General features: G+C 46.4%; 1 protein-coding gene across 1 annotated transcript in view; it reads right to left on the reverse strand.

The window, feature by feature from the left end:
- Nucleotides 1–2,379: 2,379 nt before the first annotated feature.
- The window catches only part of LOC137435410 (coagulation factor XIII A chain-like), a 64,717-nt gene continuing 43,571 nt past the window's right edge, over nt 2,380–23,525 (reverse strand). The window contains exon 6 of the mRNA XM_078784042.1: nt 2,380–2,650. Coding sequence (XP_078640168.1) covers nt 2,420–2,650 — 231 coding nt within the window. The 3' untranslated portion in view covers nt 2,380–2,419. The remainder of the gene's footprint in view (nt 2,651–23,525) is intronic.

The raw sequence follows: 23,525 nt of genomic DNA on the forward strand, positions 1-23,525 counted from the left end.
CGACCTCCCTCCAGCACCTCAGGATTTGTTTGAATGTTATCCGGTGCAACTGTTTCGACCGATTGTGGTTCCGCACGGTGTACATGCCGCAAGAACAACTTGGAGTGTTCTCCTGCTTGTGGTCAGTGCCGTGGATCTGGCTGCACCAACTCCGTCCTGGACAGTTTCAGCGACGACGATGACGAGGAAAATGATGATTAGGTAGTTAGATTAGGTAGATGAACTGTTGTTTATAGACTGTTACATGCAGCTGAATTAGTTAATTGTGGACATTTTTTTTACTTTTAAGCGAATCCTTGACTTTCCGACAGTATTTTATGAGTCAGTATTATTAGTTTCTCTATATGTGATTTTATTATGAGTTTGTGATTTTAATCAAACAAAAATGTGCCATAATTCTGAAAGAGTCATGACAAGTGATTCATGTATTTGCATATCAGTGATCAGTATTTAGGCTATTGGGAATTTTGTTTACGTGCTTATTTTTTTTGTTCCGTACGGGGCCGTACTGGGGCTGTAACATGCTGTAATTCCCTGATATTAAAAGTATAATTATATATCATGTGCTCGGAAATGTATCGCAAAATGTGAACAAATCGTACCGCAAAAGGATGAAAAAGGGGGGTCCATGTACCAGTGATTTTGACAGACCCCCATATTTTTAGAGCTTTAGACTTTTGATATGTTATCTGGTATATATTACTGCATACAATTTTCGCACTGATATGTAGTGTTGCAGTTTTTTTCCTATCTGGCCCCCATATTTTGGGCTAAATGGCTTGGGACTAATTGTCCCCCTTTGGCAGAAACAACCTCAAGTAGGCGTTTCTTATAACTGTCCTACCAGTCTCTGACATCGACTGGGAGAAATTGTTGCCCACTCCTCGTGCAGAATTCTTTCAGCTGTGCGAATGTTTGAGGGATTTCTTGCATGCACAGCTCGTTTCAAATCCCCCCACAACATCTCGATGGGATTTAGATCCGGACTTTGACTTGGCCATTCCAGAACCCTCCATTTCTTTCTTTTCAGCCCATTCCTTGGTGGATTTACTGGTATGTTTAGGGTCATTGTCGTGTTGCAAGGTCCACCTTCAGTTGAGCTTCAACTTTGCGACAGATGGCCTCACATTATCCTCAAGCACCCTCTGGTACAATGAAGAATTCATTGTGGATTCTATGATGGTGAGCTGCCCAGGCCCCTGATGCAGCAAAGCTGCCCCAAACCATAATATTTTCCACCACCAAGCTTTACAGTTGGTATCAGGTTCTTGTGGTCCAAATGCCATCTTTGGTTTTTCGCCAAACATGTCCTTGGTACTGTGGCCAAGACATGTGGCCAACTCGCTCTACCTTTGACTCATCTGTCCAGAGGCACATTGTTCCAGAAAGTGCTGGTCTTTGCCGAGGTGTTCATTGGCAAACTTTAGTCTTGCCCCTGATGTTCTTTCTGGACAGCAAAGGTTTCCTCCTGGCACACCTCCCATGTAGATCAAATTTGTGCAGCCTCTTTCTAATGGTAGACCTCGTGCACTTTGACATCAACAGTGGCAAGAGCTACCTGTAGGTCCCCGTGATTACATTTCTGGGGTTCTTAGAGACTTCTTTCAGCATCTTGCGGTCTGCTCTCGGGCTGAACTTGCTGGGGCGGCCTGGCCTGAACATGTTGGCAGTTGGTTTGGAATCTTCTCCACTTGTAGATGATCTTTCGGACAGTCGAATGATTGATTTCAAATTGTTTGGAGATCTTTTAAAATCCCTTCCAAGACTCGTAGGCATCTATAACCTTCTTTCTGAAGGCCTCAGAGAGCTCTTTTGATTTCGGCATGGTGACGCCACACACTTCAACAACAAAGAGCAAACCAAACTAAATGTCTGAGGTCTAAATGAGACAGGTTCCTCCAAGATCCTCAATAACGATGTTCTAATCATTTGCACCTGAGCTGGTGCGCTGATTCTAATTTTAGGTATTTGAAGTAGTGATAAATGTGGGGGTGTACTTACTTTTTCCACATGCGAAATTTGCATTTATGTTTATTTAAATTATACAATGGACTTCAAAATGTAAATGTTTCATGATATTTGTTATATTATATCACCTTTGTCTATCAGTATTGTTGAAATGAAGATCAAATAGCTGTATGTTGAAAAAGTCAAAACTTTACATGGGGTGTACCTACCTTTTCACGTGACTGCGCGCATGCGCACGCACACACACACACACACACACACACACACACACACACACACACAACACACCACACACACACACACACACACACACACACACACACACACACACACACACACACACACACACGATCAAAATCATACCGGATATGATCAAACACACGATTAGCACATTCTGTAATTAGTTTTTTTCAGATTATTGTAAATGTAAAATACAGCAGTAACAAATTAATTAATTGTAATCATAATTATAGACTTCAGGATTGAACTCATTTTGGTTACCAGCAGTGGTTGTACCCGAGAAGACCCAGCACTGAGCATAGCAGACAGGCTTGCATTTGCGGTTGAACTGTCTCAGGATATTCACACTTCCATCCCACATCGTTGGTGCAAGACCACCTGAGTAGTCATCTTCATCCGACCACTTTCCCACCAGAACACCAGCATCGTCATTGGCGTTCACCTACAACCAACATTGCTGGTGACTTACATTTTATTTCGTTGGGGTTTTTCACTTTTTTTTTTTACTAAAGTTGTATAGTTCCTAAAAAATAATGTTCACACAAAATGTGTATATATACAGTATATACAGTGTGTGTGTGTGTGTGTGTGTGTGTGTATATTTATATATATATATATTGTTGCGGATTTGAGAATCCTGTGTTTTTTTTGTATTGTTGTGTCATGAGAATTGTTGTAAATATCACCCTCCGTGTGTAAAGGTAATAGGTCGTCCTCCTAGTTACTCCGTATACATACACGTAGCAAATCATATACCCTTTTAAATAGTTATCTCCTTATTCTATGTAGTTGAAGGCTCTGTTCCCACTAGTTGACACTGCATTGCATCAAATTGAAATAAAGTAGAATCCCCTGTCTAGTGCGAAGCCTCAATTGCCAACTGCAATTGCCTCCATTGAGCACGCGGTCAGCTCGGAGAAGAAAGGCGTGTCTCCGCCCTCGTCATCAAAGGGTGGAGCCCGGGGAGCCCCGAGCGACCAACCAAGGCTCAAGGGTTTGGCTTGAGAGGGCGGAGAGAGAACGATCGGGGAGGTTCGCAAAGGTTCGAGGGTGTGGTCTATAGAACCCGTCCTGCGACCCCCCCAGAGGGATGAGCCCTTGGAGAGCACGCGACGCACCCCACCTGAGCCGAGTTGAGGAGGGAGATAGGAGCACCAGAGCTGAACCCCAGCAGCTTTGATTTCTGAACCACCGCAGCTTTGAACAAACCGGAGCTGAACCAACAGCAGTTTTGGCCACAGCAGCTTTGAGCGTCGAAAGGGGTTTTCGGCCGCGGCTACAAAGCGACGCCGCCGTGCGAACACGCCTGCGGAGGGGCGGCGGCTGCTCACTCCCGGCCCGATCCTTCTCCGGCTCCAGCTGAACCTTCCTCTCCTTCCTGCCATTCCTGTCATCATCCCCGTGTAAGTCTGACTGTCGTCTGTTTTGTGTGTCTTGTCCTGGGGTATAAGTTAAGCCTGTTTAGATAAGCTAGAAATTGCACTGTGTCCTTCTGGTTCTTCCATCCTTCTGTATTTATTTTATTATCTTTCCTTCTCCTTGGTTCCTTTAACTGTGTAAATAGTTAGTAATAAATCATATTTGTTCTTCCTACCTTGCCTTCTTTCCTTTACATCCGTTTCGTCCTTGTCTTTTCCCTCATTGAATACCTGTGGCACGATTTGGCCAACGTTAAGAATTGGGTCAGTTCTTGTTAATAGTTCGTGCCGCGGTTGCTAAACCGCTCGGCAATTAACATCTGTCCGCGGTCGCGAACGGGGTTGCACCCCTGCCTCTCCGGAGGGAGCTGTGCAGCGTCAGGACTCACTACGTCGGTCAGTCACAAACAAGGCGACTAATCCCCCCTTCTTAAGGGGAAGAAGGCCGACGTAGAGATCCGTAACAATATAAATACAGACTTGGCATTTAATATGGAATTTTTTTTTTTCTTGACTTGGGTTTACTTTCTTAACTCAGTATATCAATCCGGTGAGTTTGTTTTACACTTTGGTGATTTATTTGTTAAAAGAACCATGTCACTGATTGTCTGTCGCAGCAAGAAGTCAACAACAGGATTATATCACAGGTGGCGTGGCAAAATGTACGGACAGGTGCATTTGATGATTGGCTTCACAGTCGGGTATACAAGGGTTGTTGCGTTCTGTATTAGTGGAAAAACAACTGCTGCACGTCTCCAAAAGTTATTGCCGCTTCCTCTGGAGATGGTCCGTCAACTCGACAATGCTGTTTGTCATGGAGTGGTGGCTTTAGGAAATTACGGCATGAAACAGCGTGCTATTGCTCGGCAGTATGGCATCACTCAAGGTCAGGTGTCAAAGATCCTGAAACGAAATGCTCAGAGGGGTGTCCCTACTCCAATACCGAGGCCAGGACGTCCCCGCAGAACCACAAGGAGGGATGATCGCCAGCTGCACCGGTTAGTCCGCAATGGCCGTACCAAGTCAGCTAATCGGCTTAGGGCTGAGTGGCAGTAACTGACAAATGTGCCTGTATCCAGAAGCCTAGTCAACCAACGACTGGTTCAAGCAGGCTATCGTGCCAGGCATTCCCTGAGAAAGCCACGCCTGACCAGACAACACCGCCAGCGCCGATTGCAGTGGGCCAGAGAGCACCGTCAATGGCAGCCAGGACACTGGAATCACGTGATCTTCAGTGACGAGTCTAGATTTCTGGTCTATCGTCAAGATGGCCGCGTCCGAGTGCGCAGACAAGTGCATGAAGCCCACAACAAAGATTGTATAGTGCCAAGAGTCCAAGCTGGAGGTGGTGGGGTGACCGTTTGGGCTGCTTTTCATGCAAAACTGACCTGGTTGTTCTGAATGGAAACCTGAACCAGTTCAAGTACAGGGCCATTCTGGAAGAAACATTGCTTCCATTTGCTCGTGCAGCCTTTCGAGGAAACTTTGTCTTCCAAGATGACAATGCACGGCCTCATCGTGCTCGCATAATCCAACACTTTCTTGCTGACCGTGGTGTAGAGCATATGGAGTGGCCTGCCATGTCCCCGGATATGAATCCGATAGAGAACTTGTGGGCAGAATTAACGCGTCAAATCGACCACTTGGACCAGCAGCCGACCTCTGTGCATGAATTGCAGCAGGCTATTGTCACTGCATGGCAAGCGATTCCTGTCCAAACCTTGGCAAATCTCGTGAACAGCATGCCTCAACGTGTACGTGCTCTCCTGAATGCTCGTGGGGGTTACACGAAGTACTGAACTGTAATTTTACTGTCCGTAATCCTAGTCGTAATTGAACTTTTGTTTTTGTTAAAAAATTTTTTGGCTAATGTGCAAAATAAAGAGATACTTGTGGAAAACGTACAGAAGTTTAACCAAGTACTGTCCATGAATTGAGTTCGATATCAGTTTACATCACTTTCAAGGATCAATTTATTTGTTTCGAAATGTCAAATGTGGTTTTTGTTTCTTTTAAAGGTCACATTAACAAAATTTAGAATAATTTCAACATAATTCCAATGAAATTTTGGTTCTAAGACATCTTGAAAAGTAAGTTCACCCCAACAAAAAAAATATTCCATATTAAATGCCAAGTCTGTATATATATAAATATATATATAAATATATATATAAATATATATATAAATATATATATATATATAAATATATATAAATATATATAAATATATATTTAAATCTATATAAATATATATATTGTTACGGTTCTCCGCCGCCCTTCCTACCCTTACCAAGGGGTGGATTAAGCCCCTTGTTCTTTCTGGGCCTGGCGTAACTGAGAGACTTGAAACGCCTCTTCCGGGCAAACGCAAGGTGGGGTTTCGGGACCAAGTCTCGCTCGTACCTAAATACCTGCGCCGCCACGGAAGCGGGGAAGCAAGCCTCGCACGAGCCACGTGTAATTTGAGTACACCGAGCGGATTGCGTACCACGTGGTCCATGCAGTCACCGTTAATATTGGACCCCAATTAGAGCGGTTTTACTCGTACCACGCTTCGTCAATGATGGAAATCACAAAAGCGGTAGAATCAAAGGAAGAACACATGTTTAATTATTATTTACACGTATGTACAATTTGGTAGAAAGCAGACACAGAGCAGAACTTAAGCAGTCTTACTCTTAAATCCCAGACGCCGGCCCGTTCACACTCACACAGGGAAATTGCAGGCAGGATGATGTTCAGGCCAAACGTGCCGACTTGTTCGTCCAGGAATGGCCCCGTTCTGCTCTCCTCGGTCACAGCACGTCCCGCGATGATGGCGAGCAGGCGGTGGAAGGATCCTCGTAGCGCATCTCTTGGACAAAAGGCAGCAGATGAGGCAGGAAGGAATGTACACGTCTCTCGGTGCGGCTGGGCGGTTCCACAGCGCGTTTAGCAACCAGCGCGCTATCACTCACGTAACCCAATGCAATATAGCGGCTCGGCTTCAAGCTCAACCGAGCGTCACTTTAATACGAGCGCATATCTTGGTTCATGCGCGTCTTTCTCCGATCTTGTATCTCTCAAACTCTACTGCTGACCGCGCTCCCTCAACTCCTCTTCTCTTCTCTCTTGGGGGCTTTTTGCGACGGGTTATATTTGCCACGCACTGAGCCTTCTCGAACGTTACAACCACGCCCTGTGACGCATTGCCGCAGCCACTCCCTTTGAGCCCTGATTGGTGGCTTGCGCTTACCGTCAGCTTCTTCGCCGCCCTCATTCGGTCCCGACCCGACCTGCTAGGCCTGCCTCGTGTTAATTCGCGCCAAAAAGCCAAAGGCAGCACAAAGAGGCGTAAGGTGGCATAAGGCAATGGAAGTATGAAAAGGACCTACTCTCCTTACTCTACTCAACGCAAAACTAACACAGGAAAAGGACTAATCTTACACATACTATGAAATAACTGAACTATCGTGAGGCTACATGTTGTAATGTGACTAAACTATGAGTGGGAAATTTAATCTTTATTGTACAAAACTCAAAACTGCAACAATATATACAAATATATATATATATATATATATATATATATATATATATATGTCAAGTAGTAGATTTGTTATTGCCTAAAGTTCAGTTATAGACGTTGGGTGCTAATGTGTTATGATTTATATGATGTTTAAAAATGCTATTTCATAAAGTTAATAAAGGGTTTTTGCTTCGTTTTAGTTTTGGATGAGAAAAGGCTCGCTGAGGTCATGCTGAACAAATTGTATACGTGTGCTTTTTTCGAGGCTGGTCGTAAAACCACGCCCACATGCGCTTGTTTTTGCGTAATGCTAGTAGAATGACATGATCGTTAACCATATATATTTTGTTTTAATCTCAGCAACGCATGACTCTGTATAAACATGCTTTGGATTACTCATGTACACAAACCCATAAAATATATGGGTTTGTTTGGCTAAGCATACACTCTCCTCTTTGTGAGTTATATTTCTGTTTTCTCGGAGCCCAGAGAAACAATTGGTCCAAATGATAAGGAAGGGCTGACTCCCCCGAATGATAACGGTGGGAGGGACTCTCGCCAGTCGCTTCGTTCTCTCGGAGATTTTCTGATAATCGTATTCGTATATAAGTGAATGAGAATCAATGCGTTTTCAGGAAGGCTTGACTTGGCATGTTCTTGCTGTAGCTTGCTGTAGATGTCTTGTCTCCTCCGGATCTGTATAAGTTGGCTTTAATAAACTGCGTCATTTTTCAGGCTATTTGTGGACTTCTTTTGCAAACGAAGAGCTGATTCTTCACAGATGGTACCAGGAGTGGGGTGTCAACAGACGCGGAGGACGGGAAACGGAGCCCGAGGGACAGGAGGAAGGCTGACCTGAGGCCGGCGCCGGCACGTTGATTTGATTAAAGGTGGGAGTTGTTTTATATCAGAGGGCTATTATTCCAAATTCGTACCTTCCTCCTTCGAGCGGGTTCAGTCTCCTTGTCTTCCGCGCTGTCTGCACTCGAACAGAATTGTAAGTAAAGGCTCATTTAGGCCTCAGAATGACGTAGCTTTGTTAAAGCCAGGATAAACAAGTAAGGATACAAGTAAGGACTTAACAGTAAGCTTAAAGTTACAGTTAGCACCAGGAGGGGAAAATGAGGTCGGACAGCCATATAGGTTGAAACCAGGTGGCCAAGATTTTTCCAGGAAGGAACAGCCCAGAGACAAGATGGGGTATGCCATTGCATGCCAGGGAAGGAGGGCTGTGGTTAACTTAGACGGCCAAAGGGACATGGCCAGGAAGGGTGAAATGCGTAGGTACCAGGTAGGTTTGACAAGAAGGTAGTGACAACTACGAGGTCAAGCCAGGAAGCTCTAGACTAAGTTCTAGACAAGAGGTCCAGATAAAGCAGGCCAGGATCTGGTGGACAAGAGAAAATAAATAAGCTCACAGGAAATGGGCCAGGTGGCCACAGGGTGAGAAGGACAGGTTAGGTTTTGAAATATTGAAAATTGAAGCAGGAGCTGCATTGTAGGAATTTGAAGCTTCAGAGCCAAAGGAAGCAAGTTCAGGAAGCAAAGTTCAGGACAAAACAATTAAGGAGGTAGTTAAACAAGTAAAACAGCGAGTGATGCCGCTGGACCAGATACCAGACCAAGACCCCCCAACCCCCCAAGACCTGAGCTCAGTCCCGGGGCTCTAGGCAACACCCCCCACCCCCCCCCAAGACCTGAGCTCAGTCCCAGGGCTCTAGGCAACACCCCAACACCCCGCCCTGCCTTCCCTTTTTTTTTTTCACCTCAACCCACCCCCCGTCCAACCAGTCCCAAAAATCCTTTTCCTTGAATGAGAGACGTAACATGAATGAGCAAAGATTGTTTGGGAGTGGCTGGAGAAAGGCATGATTTGAGTCGATCTGAGTTTCGCGCGAAGAATGGGAGACTCACTCGTATATGAATGAGGAATGAATGTATATTGGGATGTTAATTGACGTGTGTGTCTGGCCAATGTGTTTGTCTGTGTGTCATGTGCAAAGCAGAGGGTTTCGGTGTGAAACTTTGTAAGCGATCTGCTCGACTTGGGGGAAATTCAGGCCGGGAATGTCCATTTTAACGTCTATCCGAGAGAACAGGCGAGGTCCTGAACTGAGTCCGGATTTTCATCTGTTTGGGAGTTGTTTGGGAAGCGAATTGATATAAATCGGGTCAGGAAAGCACCCGGAGTGCCCTTGTCGATCTACTGTTGATATGAAGCGGTTTCTTGGAGATGGTTGCAGAATTCGAATCAATATGTGTGTTTTACTTGAATTGAAGAGTTCATTCAATGGCAGATATTGTGTATTGTATGTGTGGGATGTATCGCTGAGGCAGCTCACCTTTGGAATTGGTGTCATATAGTGCATTTTGGATCAGAGAGGTCAAGCGTCGGAGATCCTGTTTTTTTGCGATGTAAACCCCGCCGCGAACGCGAATAGAGCGGCGTGCAGGGAGTGTTGGGATTCGTGTGGAGGCACGAGGGTGCGCGCCAAGACGGGGGGGGGGGGGCGGCGTGGCGTCGTCGCGTTGAGATGGTTGTGCCAGGTCGATCGGCGATCTCTGAATTTAAATCGGATTTTTGTCATGTGTGTTGTGAAATTAAACGTCTATCCGAGAATCCTGGCAATGGTCGTTTAACTAAAGTGTGGTACAAACCTGTGTTTCCGCCGTGCGGCTCCGTGGAAGTTTGGGTAGAGGGATATTGGGTGTTCAGACAGGAGCCGAGCGAGCCGCGAGTCACGGGTGTGCTGTATGAGATTTGCTCAGAGTGCTGGCGATAACTCGCCCACTCTCAGAGGAGGATGTGTGCCCAAATGCATTGTGGGTCATTTCGACTTTGCTGGATGTCGGACGTTCATGTCAGACGAGCCATGTCGGAATAGTGGCCGGCTGCGACATATATGCCAGGCAATGTCACAGGACGAATACGTTACTTATAAGATGGATTTTTATTTAAGATGGATTTATAAGATGGATAGATGGATGGATTTATTTAAGATGGCTAAAATAAACGATTTCAAGACAGAGTAATTAATTTCCGGAGCCAAGTTCCAACAGGAAGTCTTGTTCATACAGTAAGGTACAGTGCGGAGTGGCGGCTGGAAGATGCATCGATGCATTTGTGTTGACCAATTCGAAGTTTGACCTTTTAAAGTTTAGTTGACCTTTGTTCGAGATAGGCAAGGGAAAGGTCAGAGGTAATTCACTAACCTTGGAAGAACGACAGGCGGAGTCAGTCTACAGGGTGTTGCTTTAACGACAGGATATATAGGACTTAAATCTGGAGAAGATGGATTTGAGTCACGTTAAATGGAGGACATTTGTGAGGATGAAGAGATGCAAGTAACGTGGATTAAATTGTGGTATCACGAGTTGGGTGCCAGAGATATTGTGGTTATTATAACTCACTGATTATAGGGGGCGCCGGGCGCACCGAGTACAGATCGGGTTGCATGATGGAGCACGCATGCATGGATTTTGGCTTTGCGAGGCTCCGGATAGAAATTGGCATTTCAATGCTGTGGATTATATTGTACCTGCCCAGAAAGGCGATGTCCTGTGCTGGGGCTGGCGACAGGCCTCTGTTATTTGTCTGTCTGTCGGTCTGATTGTAAGTCTTTGGTACTGGGAGGGCTAATTGAGTGCTTAGGCGTCATTGTTCCATGGAGGCAGGTCCGGGGGTTTTGGTCCAGCCTGCAAGGAGTCCAGGGGCTTGTTTTAGGGCTGGGTCGCCAAAAATGGGATGCTGTGCCCATCTGGATGTAAAATTATCCATCAAGGACGGGGAATAATGTGCAGTGTGATTGGGTAAGAGGTAAAGGCCATAAAACACCAACCCCATGAGGAACGAAATAAATGGAGAGATGTTGGGATCACATGATGGTTGGGATTGAAGAACAACCTACTGGGATTTCAAACCTGTGTTTGGGTCTGGGGCAACTGGGTGATGGGCAACAGTGTATGAGTGAGTAATTATGATCTGTTTAAGTGTAAGAGGCGGTGGAGAAGAAAGGGGTGATGAAAAGTTATTTGTTTAGTGTGAAGTAGGTTGGTTGCTTATTTGTCACAGTAAGATGAGAGTTGTGTTTTTAAGCTTGGTCTTTGAATGAATTGTTGATTGGAAAAGTGATTTTTGATCGCTGATCCGATCTGGTTTTGAATTGTTTGATTTAATTTTGAATTGATTGGAGGTAATAAGGATTTGTGTTGATTTCCTGATTTGAGTTCATCTGGAAACAAAGACAGATGGGATTAATGTGTATATCAGGAACAATTTGGAAAAGAAATATGGATATATGACATTACTAAAATATAACCAAGCAATTGAGAGTTCTTGGGTTAATGGGATATAAATAAATGCATCTACAAGTTGATGGTTTATAAAAATTTAGTTCTGGATGATACTTAAACGATGAACAATGTTGGCAATATACAAAGAATGTGACTTGTTTTTTGGGGGGCAAAGTTATGGGTGAATTTGGTGAGTGGTTGTGGGCAAACGAAGATTAATTTAGATTTATCATAGTTAAGTTCGAGGAAGTTGATTTGAAGCCAGAATTTCATTTGGATGCCAGAAAGGAGAAAGGAGATGCTGAAAGCCAGAAAGGAGATGCTGTTGTCTACTCTGAATGACAGGTGGCGGTATCCAGGGCGCTGAGGAGTTTGTTCACGTTGTAAAGTTTGTTTATTTAGTTTGTTTATTGTAGAGAAGAGTGCTTTTGGGATTCCGGAGCCAGAGTGGATAATTTGAGGGTAGTAGGTGGAGTAGAGGACATCTTTGCAGTGCTGTAGGTGGTCCTTGTAGGCTTGGGGGTGAACTAATTTGGGTTTAATAGGCACAAGCTGGTCTAAACAGGGTGAGGAGGATGGTGTGATTGATGATGTCAAAGGAGGCGTTGAGGTGAGGAGGATGAAAATGTTGAGGTTGCCAGCGTCAGAGGAGAGAGAAGGTCGCTGGTGATTTTGAGGAGAGCAGTTTCAGTACTGTGGCTGGAGCAGAATCCGGATTGGGATGTTTCATACAGGTTATTGGCAGAGTGGTGATGTTTGAGTTGAGTGGCCACAGCACGTTCCAAAACTTTTGACAGAAAGGGTAGATTGGAGATGGGTCTGAAGTTATTTAGGGTGTCAGGGTTTAGTCCAGGGTTTTTCCAAAATGGGGGTGAAGTTTCACGAGGTTTTGGGGAAATCGGTATGTGAAGCTGGATTAAGTTGGAACTGCTTGATGAGCCATGGAGATGGATTGGGTTTTGTTGTTGGTTGTCTGGGAGTTCGGTTGTTGCATTGCCAAAGGTTTCTGTGTGGTGGACACACTCGTTGGCTGTTGTCTTGTGTGACGTGGGTGGAGATGTATGTGGCTGTGTGTGGCTGCCTGGAGGGGAAGGCGGCTACAGTGGTTGATATTGGTTGTGGGTTGTCCGGGGTGCTTCGATTTGCATAAGGGGTGAAGATTGGGATATTACATTATTTTGAGTAAGTATTGGCATGAGTAATTACAGAAGTAATTATGAGTTATTATGAGTAATTAGTGGTATGAGTATTAGTTATGAGTTCCAGGTGTTGAGCTAGTTATGCTAGTTATCCAGCTAGTTATGAGTAAGTGATTATTTTAGTAAAATTACATGTTTCGCTGTGTTGTTGATCTGGGGACAAGCTAGTTTGATGGGTACCCTGGGGTCTTCAGCGTGTCTATGTGTTTGTCTGGCTGTTACACTAGACTCTGGGATGTGTTTTCATGAGACGAATTTCAGAATTGATGACAATTCAGTGAGTATGGTGGACAACGTGAAGTGGCTGGTGTGAAGGAAGGGGTTGGGAAAGATGGACCCCCTTCACGAATACCCAGTAGGGTAGCTTAATTTCAGACATAACAGTGAGAATCTATTTGAGCGAATCACAGTGGGTGAGGAAAACATTGTGTGTGACCAGACACCAGAACTGACCAGAATTGAAATTGGAAGTAGACCAGGTTATTTCTATTATTTGTTTATTCGTGAAAATAAATAAATAATAGGGGGAGGTTAATGGAGGTTAATGGTGGTTTGTTTGTGTCAATGGAGGTTAATGGTGGTTGGTTTGTGTTAATTCTAGTTGAAACTCTCGCTGAAGTAATTTTCGTTTATTTTATTTTTTGATTCGATTTGAGAGTTGAGATGATTGATTTTTTATTAATTTTATAATTTTATTTTTATTGATGTTGGAAACAGGTAATGGGATGCTGAGAGAAGGATTGAATTTAATTTGAATTGGACTGGATTAAATGGGATTGAATTTAAAAATTGAATATTGGATAAAATTGGATCCACTTGAAAAAAAGTGGATTAGGAAATTGGAGAAAAGGTGTTCTATGAAACTATGAATTGAATGAATTGAATCTATGAATTGGAGACCTGTAGACCAGGCGCTCCCAGGAGACTTGTGGACCAGGTGTTCCACCAGAGGAAAAAGACCAGGTGTCCGTGGAGCACTTCACCTGCAAGAACGCCTTGGAACCAAGGTGGAAGGGACCAGTCCAGGTGTTGCTGACTACACCAACGGCAGTCTTTTGCGAGGGCAAGACTTCGTGGATCCACGCCACGCACTGTAAGTTGGCCATACAAGCTCCAGACACTACACCACAGCAACCACAGTAAGGATGGGCCTAATCATAGGTACAATACTATTGATAGCGACAGCAGCTAGGGGAAACTCCGATTCCAATAGATGCGAAAACGAAACCCGACACCTCACCGTAACATGGGGACAAAGAGTATCACTACCATGTTTCGAACAGAAAGCCCTGCACACAAATTGGGTGAACATAAATTGGCTAGCACTGTCGGCAGGGCCTGGACGCGTTGGCATGGTACTACAAAAGCAACGAGAGTTCCGGGAAGACGGGCAAGCTAGAATTAAGACCTTGGCCCAACCAGGATACCAATGGGGAACCCCTGATTTTAAGCTACAAACACGCACACGCCTAGGGAAAGACATGACCATGCAGGTCCGGTGCAGCGTCTGGACCCCTGGCGCGGCCAGGGGCGAAACTAAATACACACCATGCATCGAATACATACTCACGCCACACCCCCAGAATAAGGCCCCAAAGAAGGGGGAAAACACATATTGGAAAGTGGCCAGGGAGGTGGCAACAATTCAAAATAGGACACACTGCTGGTCGTGCATGCACTTTCCCCAAGCAGGCACCACAGGAATACACATGATAGTGCTACCTCTGTCCCTCAATGACCTCTGCTCACAACCTATCGATTCCCCATGTTTAGTCACCACGCTGGAAAGAGAAGGGGTTGACAACGGCAAGAGTTGCAATCGACAATTTAATTATCGCCCGTCAATGATTGCCCATGTGGCCGAGAGGCCTGCCCCCGTCTGGGTCAAACCACAGAAAGGGACGGTCTGCCTCCAGGGTTCCGGCCACTTGCGTATGGGAGAATCAGAATGCGCCTACACTCTCCCCGGGAAGCTGGGACAAGGGAGCTCGGGGATTACACTACGAATAGTACTGCAAGATAAACACAACCACAACATAACGGCTATAACATTCTCTAGGGGGGTTAGTAGGATTAATGGGGTGGTAAGGGGAACCCAGTGCTTATCCACCCACCTGGTCCCACCCCATGGGACAATGTTTATATGCGGCGACAAGGCTTACCCCTATTTACCAAATAATTGGGGGGGCACATGTTATCTGGGTTCAGTCCTTCCTGACGTTGAGATACTGTATGAGCTAGACCCAAAGTCCTTGGACAGGCGTTATAAGAGGTCAGTCATGAACGAAGATGGAACCACTAAACTACACGGGAGCCTATGGGAAAAGGTGTTTGGTTTCTTCTTCCCAGGAGCGGGCACAGTCATGGATAGTTTCCGGATAGACAAATTGGCTTTGGCCCTAGAAAAGGTGGCAAACGACACCGCTATGGCTCATGACATACTATTGGATCGATCGGATCGCACGCGAAAATTCTTATACATTTAGCTGGCTCACTGACTGGTTCCAGGGATGGACGGGCACCATAGTGAAGTGGTTATTGACCGCACTGGCTGTGATAACCGGGGTAGTAATTTGGGGGGCACTAATGAAATCTCTAGTCCTCCTCTGTATGAGAAAGTACTTTACAGGATGGAAAGTGAAGAAGCCGCCGACAACGACTATGGTTCTGACCACAGAGGCCGTCGACCTGAACGGGTCCTTCAACAAGGCAGTTGCGACCAGCGCTCCAGAAAATTGTATTGAATTTTGTGACGACTGTGATACTTGTGTGGATCCCATGTGGGAACTGGCTGCTGCCTGTAACGGTGTATGTGATGACTGTGATACTTGTGCTATAAACCCCTTGCGTGTACTGGCTAACGCTGCTTATGTATTACAAGCTGACAGCTGCACGCCCCCTTCTGACCCAACTATGGATCTGATTGCGACACTGGGTCTGGCGGTCGAGGGACCCGACGTGGATATCCTAGACCCGCAAGCCGACCAGGCGCCCAAGGGAGACTTTGACATAAAGGAAGTCCCTCTCTTTTCTCCAAATGTTTTAAGTTCAAATGCTTCAAGTGAATCGGATTTTTACGCTCTGTTCCCTGACCAGGAAATTGAGACACAAGATACTGACAATACTATGTATTCCCCAGAACAGCAGCACGTGAGGGACCTCATGGGCATGATCGTTGATTAACTTCGAAGATCTGCAAGGACTGGGTCTGCAAAGGGTGGGGGGAGCAAGTTCCGCAGGGGAGGTGATGGGCCCTCTGGCGGAGCAGAACCTCATCTGGACCAGACACCTTCGTTGTGGATCCGAAACGTTAATGGACTTTCATGTTCTGAGCCCTCAGGCTCCGAGCACGCACCACACGACACGTTCGCCAAATGCACGGGCGAGGCGCTTTGGGCGCACGATATGCCCTTGGGAGATACCCGCATTACAATTATTTTTTCAATACCCGCATTACACAATTATTTTTCAATAAAACCCGATGTGGCACGTTGTCTCTTAAGATACTTTGTCTCGACGAGACAAGAGGAAGGAATGTCAAGTAGTAGATTTGTTATTGCCTAAAGTTCAGTTATAGACGTTGGGTGCTAATGTGTTATGATTTATATGATGTTTAAAAATGCTATTTCATAAAGTTAATAAAGGGTTTTTGCTTCGTTTTAGTTTTGGATGAGAAAAGGCTCGCTGAGGTCATGCTGAACAAATTGTATACGTGTGCTTTTTTCGAGGCTGGTCGTAAAACCACGCCCACATGCGCTTGTTTTTGCGTAATGCTAGTAGAATGACATGATCGTTAACCATATATATTTTGTTTTAATCTCAGCAACGCATGACTCTGTATAAACATGCTTTGGATTACTCATGTACACAAACCCATAAAATATATGGGTTTGTTTGGCTAAGCATACACTCTCCTCTTTGTGAGTTATATTTCTGTTTTCTCGGAGCCCAGAGAAACAATTGGTCCAAATGATAAGGAAGGGCTGACTCCCCCGAATGATAACGGTGGGAGGGACTCTCGCCAGTCGCTTCGTTCTCTCGGAGATTTTCTGATAATCGTATTCGTATATAAGTGAATGAGAATCAATGCGTTTTCAGGAAGGCTTGACTTGGCATGTTCTTGCTGTAGCTTGCTGTAGATGTCTTGTCTCCTCCGGATCTGTATAAGTTGGCTTTAATAAACTGCGTCATTTTTCAGGCTATTTGTGGACTTCTTTTGCAAACGAAGAGCTGATTCTTCACATATATATATATATATATATATATATATACAAATATATATAGTCTGCATTCGCACTGGCTGGGGGTGGGGGTATGTACGCATCCAGGTGTAGTTGCTGCATGTGGATGTGTATGTGCCCCTGCTGGCCCACCTTAGCTGACCGTATCGAGGTTGAAGGGCTGAAACGGGATGACGCTGAGGACCTCGACTGAGGACCCGGTCAGTGCGGCACACTTGTGACCAGGTGTGTTTTGAACTTATATATACACAAATATATATATATGTACGTATATATATATATATATATATATATATATATATATATATATATATATATATATATATACAGTGGGGAGAACAAGTATTTGATACACTGCCGATTTTGCAGGTTTTCCCACTTACAAAGCACGTAGAGGTCTGTAATTTTTATCATAGGTACACTTCAACTGTGAAAGACGGAATCTAAAACAAAAATCCTGAAAATCACATTGTATGATTTTTAAGTAATTAATTTGCATTTTATTGCATGAAATAAGTATTTGATACATCAGAAAAACAGAACTTAATATTTGGTACAGAAACCTTTGTTTGCAATTACAGAGATCAGACGTTTCCTGTAGTTCTTAACCAGGTTTGCACACACTGCAGCAGGGATTTTGGCCCACTCCTCCATACAGATCTTCACCAGATCCTTCAGGTTTCGGGGCTGTCGCTGCGCAACACAGACTTTCAGCTCCCTCCAAAGATTTTCTATTGGGTTCAGGTCTGGAGACTGGCTAGGCCACTCCAGGACCTTGAGATGCTTCTTACGGAGCCACTCCTTAGTTGCCCTGGCTGTGTGTTTCGGGTCGTTGTCATGCTGGAAGACCCAGCCACGCCCCATCTTCAATGCTCTTATTGAGGGAAGGAGATTGTTGGCCAAGATCTCGCGATACATGGCCCCATCCATCCTCCCCTCAATACGGTGCAGTCATCCTGTCCCCTTTGCAGAAAAGCATCCCCAAAGAATGATGTTTCCACCTCCATGCTTCACGGTTGGGATGGTGTTCTTGGGGTTGTACTCATCCTTCTTCTTCCTCCAAACACGGCGAGTGGAGTTTAAACCAAAATGCTCTATTTTGGTCTCATCAGCAGTGGAGCAGTGGAGTTTAAACCAAAAAGCTCTATTTTGGTCTCATCAGACCACATGACCTTCTCCCATTCCTCCTCTGGATCATCCAGATGGTCATTGGCAAACTTCAGACGGGCCTGGACATGCGCTGGCGTGAGCAGAGGGACCTTGCGTGCACTGCAGGATTTTAATCCATGACGGCGTAGTGTGTTACTTATGGTTTTCTTTGATACTGTGGTCCCAGCTCTCTTCAGGTCATTGACCAGGTCCTGCCGTGTAGTTCTGGGCTGATCCCTCACCTTTCTCATGATCATTGAGGCTCCACGAGGTGAGATCTTGCATGGAGCCCCAGACCGAGGGAGATTGACTGTCATCTTGAACTTCTTCCATTTTCTAATAATTGCGCCAACAGTTGTTGCCTTCTCACCAAGCTGCTTGCCTATTGTCCTGTAGCCCATCCCAGCCTTGTGCAAGTCTACAAATTTGTCCCTGATGTCCTTAGACAGCTCTCTGGTCTTGCCCATTGTGGAGAGGTTGGAGTCTGATTGATTGAGTGTGGACAGGTGTCTTTTATGCAGATAACGAGTTCAAACAGGTGCAGTTAATACAGGTAATGAGTGGAGAATGGGAGGGCTTCTTAAAGAAAAAACTAACAGGTCTGTGAGAGCCGGAATTCTTACTGGTTGGTAGGTGATCAAATACTTATTTCATGCAATAAAATGCAAATTAATTACTTACAAATCATACAATGTGATTTTCAGGATTTTTGTTTTAGATTCCGTCTTTCACAGTTGAAGTGTACCTATGATAAAAATTACAGACCTTTACGTGCTTTGTAAGTGGGAAAACCTGCAAAATCGGCAGTGTATCAAATACTTGTTCTCCCCACTGTATATATATATATATATATATATATATTGTTACTGATCGCGGATTAAGATGTTATTTACCGAGCGGTGGTATTGCCGCGACCGTTACAGGATCCCTGACTCACCCGATTCACCCAGAACTTTGGCCGGATCGCACCGCAGCTGCTCAATGAGGGGAAAGGACTAAAACGACGCATGCAAAGAGGAAAATGAATAAAACGAATAGTCGGACAGAAGAGTAATTGGATTTATTATTTACACAAGCAAAAAGGAGCAATCAAGGTTTATTTACAACACATAAGACGCAGGTGACACAGTGCAAATTTTAGCTTACCTACAGACTTAATTAAATACCCAGGGACAGAACAAACAAAACAAACCCACGTACACAAGAAGGGTGGAAAGGCAGGAGGTGGATGGCTGGAGGGAGAGGAAAGGTCCAAGGGGGTCCTGCAGCTCAACCGGCGCGTTTAGCAGCCGCCGTTCCTTTACGGTCCTGCTCCAAACCGCCGTTCAGGCCCCCTTTGGCTGTTGGGTGTTCTTGCTGCGGCGGCCTCCGCTGCGTTCCCAGGACTTGTCTGACTCGTTGGTCCACACCCTCAACTCTTTCTTGGTCCCTCACTCTTTACCACCGACTCCTCACCGCAACCAATGCAACCACTTGACCACCACCTCTACTGACTGACTCTTCACCACTCTCCACTTGACGACCGACTCTCAACCAACTCAGACCAACTCACAACTCACTTCCGTTCGCGCCTTTTATAGTGCCTCCAGCGATTCAGCCGCCGGCGTTTTGGACACGCCCATCGGGGTGCTCACCTCGGCCCTGGTTGGTCGCGCGACCCTCGGGCTCCGCCCTGGATGACGACGGGCGGGCACGCCCCTCTTCCCCTCTATGACGAGGTGGACACACGCCTTTCTTCCCCGACTCGAGCCTCGTGGTCAATAGCGGTTATTGGAGGGGAGGTGATTGGGAATCGAGGGCTCAGCAATGACGAAAGGGGATGTGATAGGAAATGGAGATTTTGGGGATGGGAAGGAAAGGGGATCTATTCTCTTTCACTGGTGCAATGGAGTACTTCAATTAATGGGAGACACAGCCTTACCCTAGAACACAGAATAAGAGATAACTATCAACAGGGGTATTCTATTACTTGGCTGACGTGTATGCTTGTGGACTAATTATGGGATGCCCTTTCACCTTTACACAGCTCCGGAGGTAGGGGAGCGCAGAATAAACAATAATAATAATAGTACAGCACACAATAAAAAAATATACAGTCCTCATCTCCGCAACACTGCACCCTCCTCCTCTTAGGCACGTGCCGGGCCTACAACTTTTATTTTTAGTGTGACACGTAGGTGTAGTTCCCTCTACTTTTAACCTGACCCTGAGTGCGACAGTTTTAAAACATAAATAAATGTGTCCCGCTGCTCCATTGCACCCTGCCTAACAGACTTACGCCCACAGTTAACCGGATTGCGGAATGGTCTTCAAACTATACACTGACGGTGGGAAGCATTATTTACAATGACGCTATTTTTATTTACAAAACTAACCCAGGACCTGTGATTGTTCTTTCTGGGGGGGAGACAGTCTGCTCTGCATCAATGCACCATTAAAGCACCCAAAAACGCACCAATATACACCCAAGCACCAATCGGTGCAGTCACCACTGTTCATCAATAAAGTAAATCCAACAAACCCAAACCCTGCAGGTGATCTCTTGCTCTTCGGCTCCCTCTGCTGGCTATTATCATTTCTTCCAGTTGTTGTCATTCCTTTGCTTTGCTTACTGGCGGCCTATTTGTATTAAAACTTGCACCCAATGTGTCCATTTTATTTTTCTTTATTTATTGCCCACAGGGCCGACTACGTGTGGTTCACCTGTGGGGCATCGGTGCCCTGTGGCTAAGGTCCGCCAGCAAGATTTCGGGCCCTCATGGCCGGTTCCAGCAGAGGGGCCATGCCCCAACCCATGGGGTCCATAAGTGGTGCTCGGCCACAGACATGTGGTCCATAATGTGGTGCATCGATGCAGACAGCTGGTTCTGAGAGTTCCGGGCGCACAATGGCCGACTCACGCACGCTCCCCTCGGCGCCCCATGGCGCACAGGTCATGTGGGAGACAAAAGGGGGACAAGAGAAATGAGCGAGGGGTAAGGTCACAAGGGTACACGTCAATAAGGCAATGCAAGGCGAAATGCGTACGGAGAGCGAAATGAGAAAGCTCGTCCCTACCGTACGTCACCCCCCTGTCACCTACACTACCCTTGCCCTTACCCCATATGTACAAAAATCTACACATTACCAATCCGTCGCTACCGTCACGTCTTCCCCTTATTTCCCTTATACCAAATTCGTCTTCACTCCCCCACTATCCAAAATTTGCCATCACCCAATTCATCATCAATCCTCATAAGGAGGAAGAGATGGAACACAAAGCACAATGTCACACCCAGGTCATGATGCGTCTCACAATCCAAACATTTGCACAGTAAAAAATAATTAAACATGGCATGGTGCGGAGTACCTGTCACCTCAGGTGAGTGGATGCAGATGGTGCGAGGAGACTTCATCCTAACTACTTTCTAAATGACATTAACACACTTTACACTACCCGGGGTCTCTCCCTGCCAATCCATTGGCCAACTTACACTATGGGTTCTAAAAACCAATTCCCATTGACCAAACTGTGGTGCTTCTCCATTTGGGGTCTCACTCCCCCGATTCATCTCCCGGTGCCTCGCACAATTTCTGGGCTGCGACGTGTAGCTCTCCCAGCAGGTCTACCCACCTGCACACCTCCACCACTGCAGTTGCCTCCGAGCTTACCTGCTCCTTACCCTAACCTATCTACCTGGGGAAGGCCCTCTGGCGCTCTCCCCACTCGGTGCCCTCTCTGGCACTGGGCTACCCGGGTCCGTCCTCCGGATCCTCGGGCCCCATCCACAACTCTACCGGCTCCCAGAGCCCACCTGCGGCCTCACCTGGCCGACATCCTCACAGTGGTGGAGTGCCCAAACCAACTACACACACTAACAGGCTACACGCCCAGCCATTTCCACAACACTAATGCACCCATCCAAAGACCATTCTTTCACCCGCACCACAGATGCCAATATCCAACCACAATTTACCTATACCCTCTACCTAACACTTACACTACCCGCCCCGGGTATCCGTGATGGGGGGTCCACTCTTCCCCCATTCACACCTTCGCACCATCCACTCCACTCCACAATTTCCACCATACTCACTCCATGACCATCCATTCCAATACTCCATACCATTTATTCCATACACCTGTCCTCCATTCACCTGTCGTTGCACACCTGTGCAATCATACCTGGTGCCACCTGCACCCTCTTCCTCTTCCTGGACCATTTGGTCAACACAACACGCAATCACCACTACTCCCTCCTACACTGCTCCACACACCTGTTCAGTTGCACACCTGTGCAATCACACCTGTTCAATTCTCACCTGTTCAATCCTCACACACACGGCATCATCTCAGCTAACTACTCCCTTCTGAAACTTGCGCTTCCCAGTCGTCCCTTTAAACTATTGCGCTCCCACGTCATTATAATCCACACTAATCTACCTGCGTCCCCACTACAGGTATCAGTCACTAACTAAACTTAACGTTACCTAATGTCATCTTCGCTAGATCCCTATCAATATCCTAACCCACCCGGGCTAGTTTTCACTGCCATACACCCCATAAGCTATAGCGCATTTGCCCCACCTGTGAGGGATGGTGGATTTGCCATCCCACCACATCGGGGGTCTCTCACTATAAATTTTGTTCGTCCAAATTCCAACCAATTCAAAAATTTTCCATTTACTGCCAATTCTACCCACTATTATAAATTTCGTATCAAATGACTATCACTATCACTATCACCATCATCACAGTCCACTATATCCTAGCCTCGGTGCGTCGTGACATCATTAAACTCGGTTCGTAAAGCCGAGCAATGAATTCGGGTGGTTTGGTTGCCTGCAGGTTGAATCCGTCCGGCTTTCGGTTCAAGGGAGGTGGTTTGGTTGGGCCGAGATTCCACGCACCGTCTCGGCGCGGCACCTTGCGGTCCCGGGCCCAATGGCTCAATCTCCCCCGGTCGGAACCCCGTCCCCACGAGGGGGCACCGTTCCGCTTCCTCCCACTCGCCCTCGAACCGGACCGGTCGCCTCGCCCGACAAAGCCTGGACTCGACCGTGCGGGGCGGGGCCAGGCCCGAATCGGCAACGACGCTTCGAAGAGAAGCGACGCAGCATCGACCCGCGCCGGGCCTCGCACCCAACAAAGCACCCCGCGCCCCGAGTGCTCGAATCGGCTATCCGTCGCCCTAACCACTAACCCGGTTACCGTCGATGCTTCACCGGCATGCTCACAAGCATACGCTACCCCTTTCACCCTCACAAAACCCGGCGTTCCAACGCCGTCCGTACATTCCACCAACGCTCTCCCTGTTACACACCACACCTCTCGCGCACACTTTGGTCCACACCTCTCCTCCGTTACGTCCTCCGTAACACTCACCATGGGCGTGCACTCTTGCATCCGCCCACTAACGCGCTCGGATGGGCTCTCCCACACTCGCGCCATGACCAACTCAGGTGTGCTTCCTCGCACACGTTCCACCACCACCTTACTCTCCGTGTCACACTTCGTACACCCCGACGT

Source organism: Myxine glutinosa, chromosome 9 (genome assembly GCF_964187855.1).
Source record: "Myxine glutinosa chromosome 9, kmMyxGlut1.1, whole genome shotgun sequence".
Taxonomy (NCBI): Eukaryota; Metazoa; Chordata; class Myxini; order Myxiniformes; family Myxinidae; genus Myxine; species Myxine glutinosa.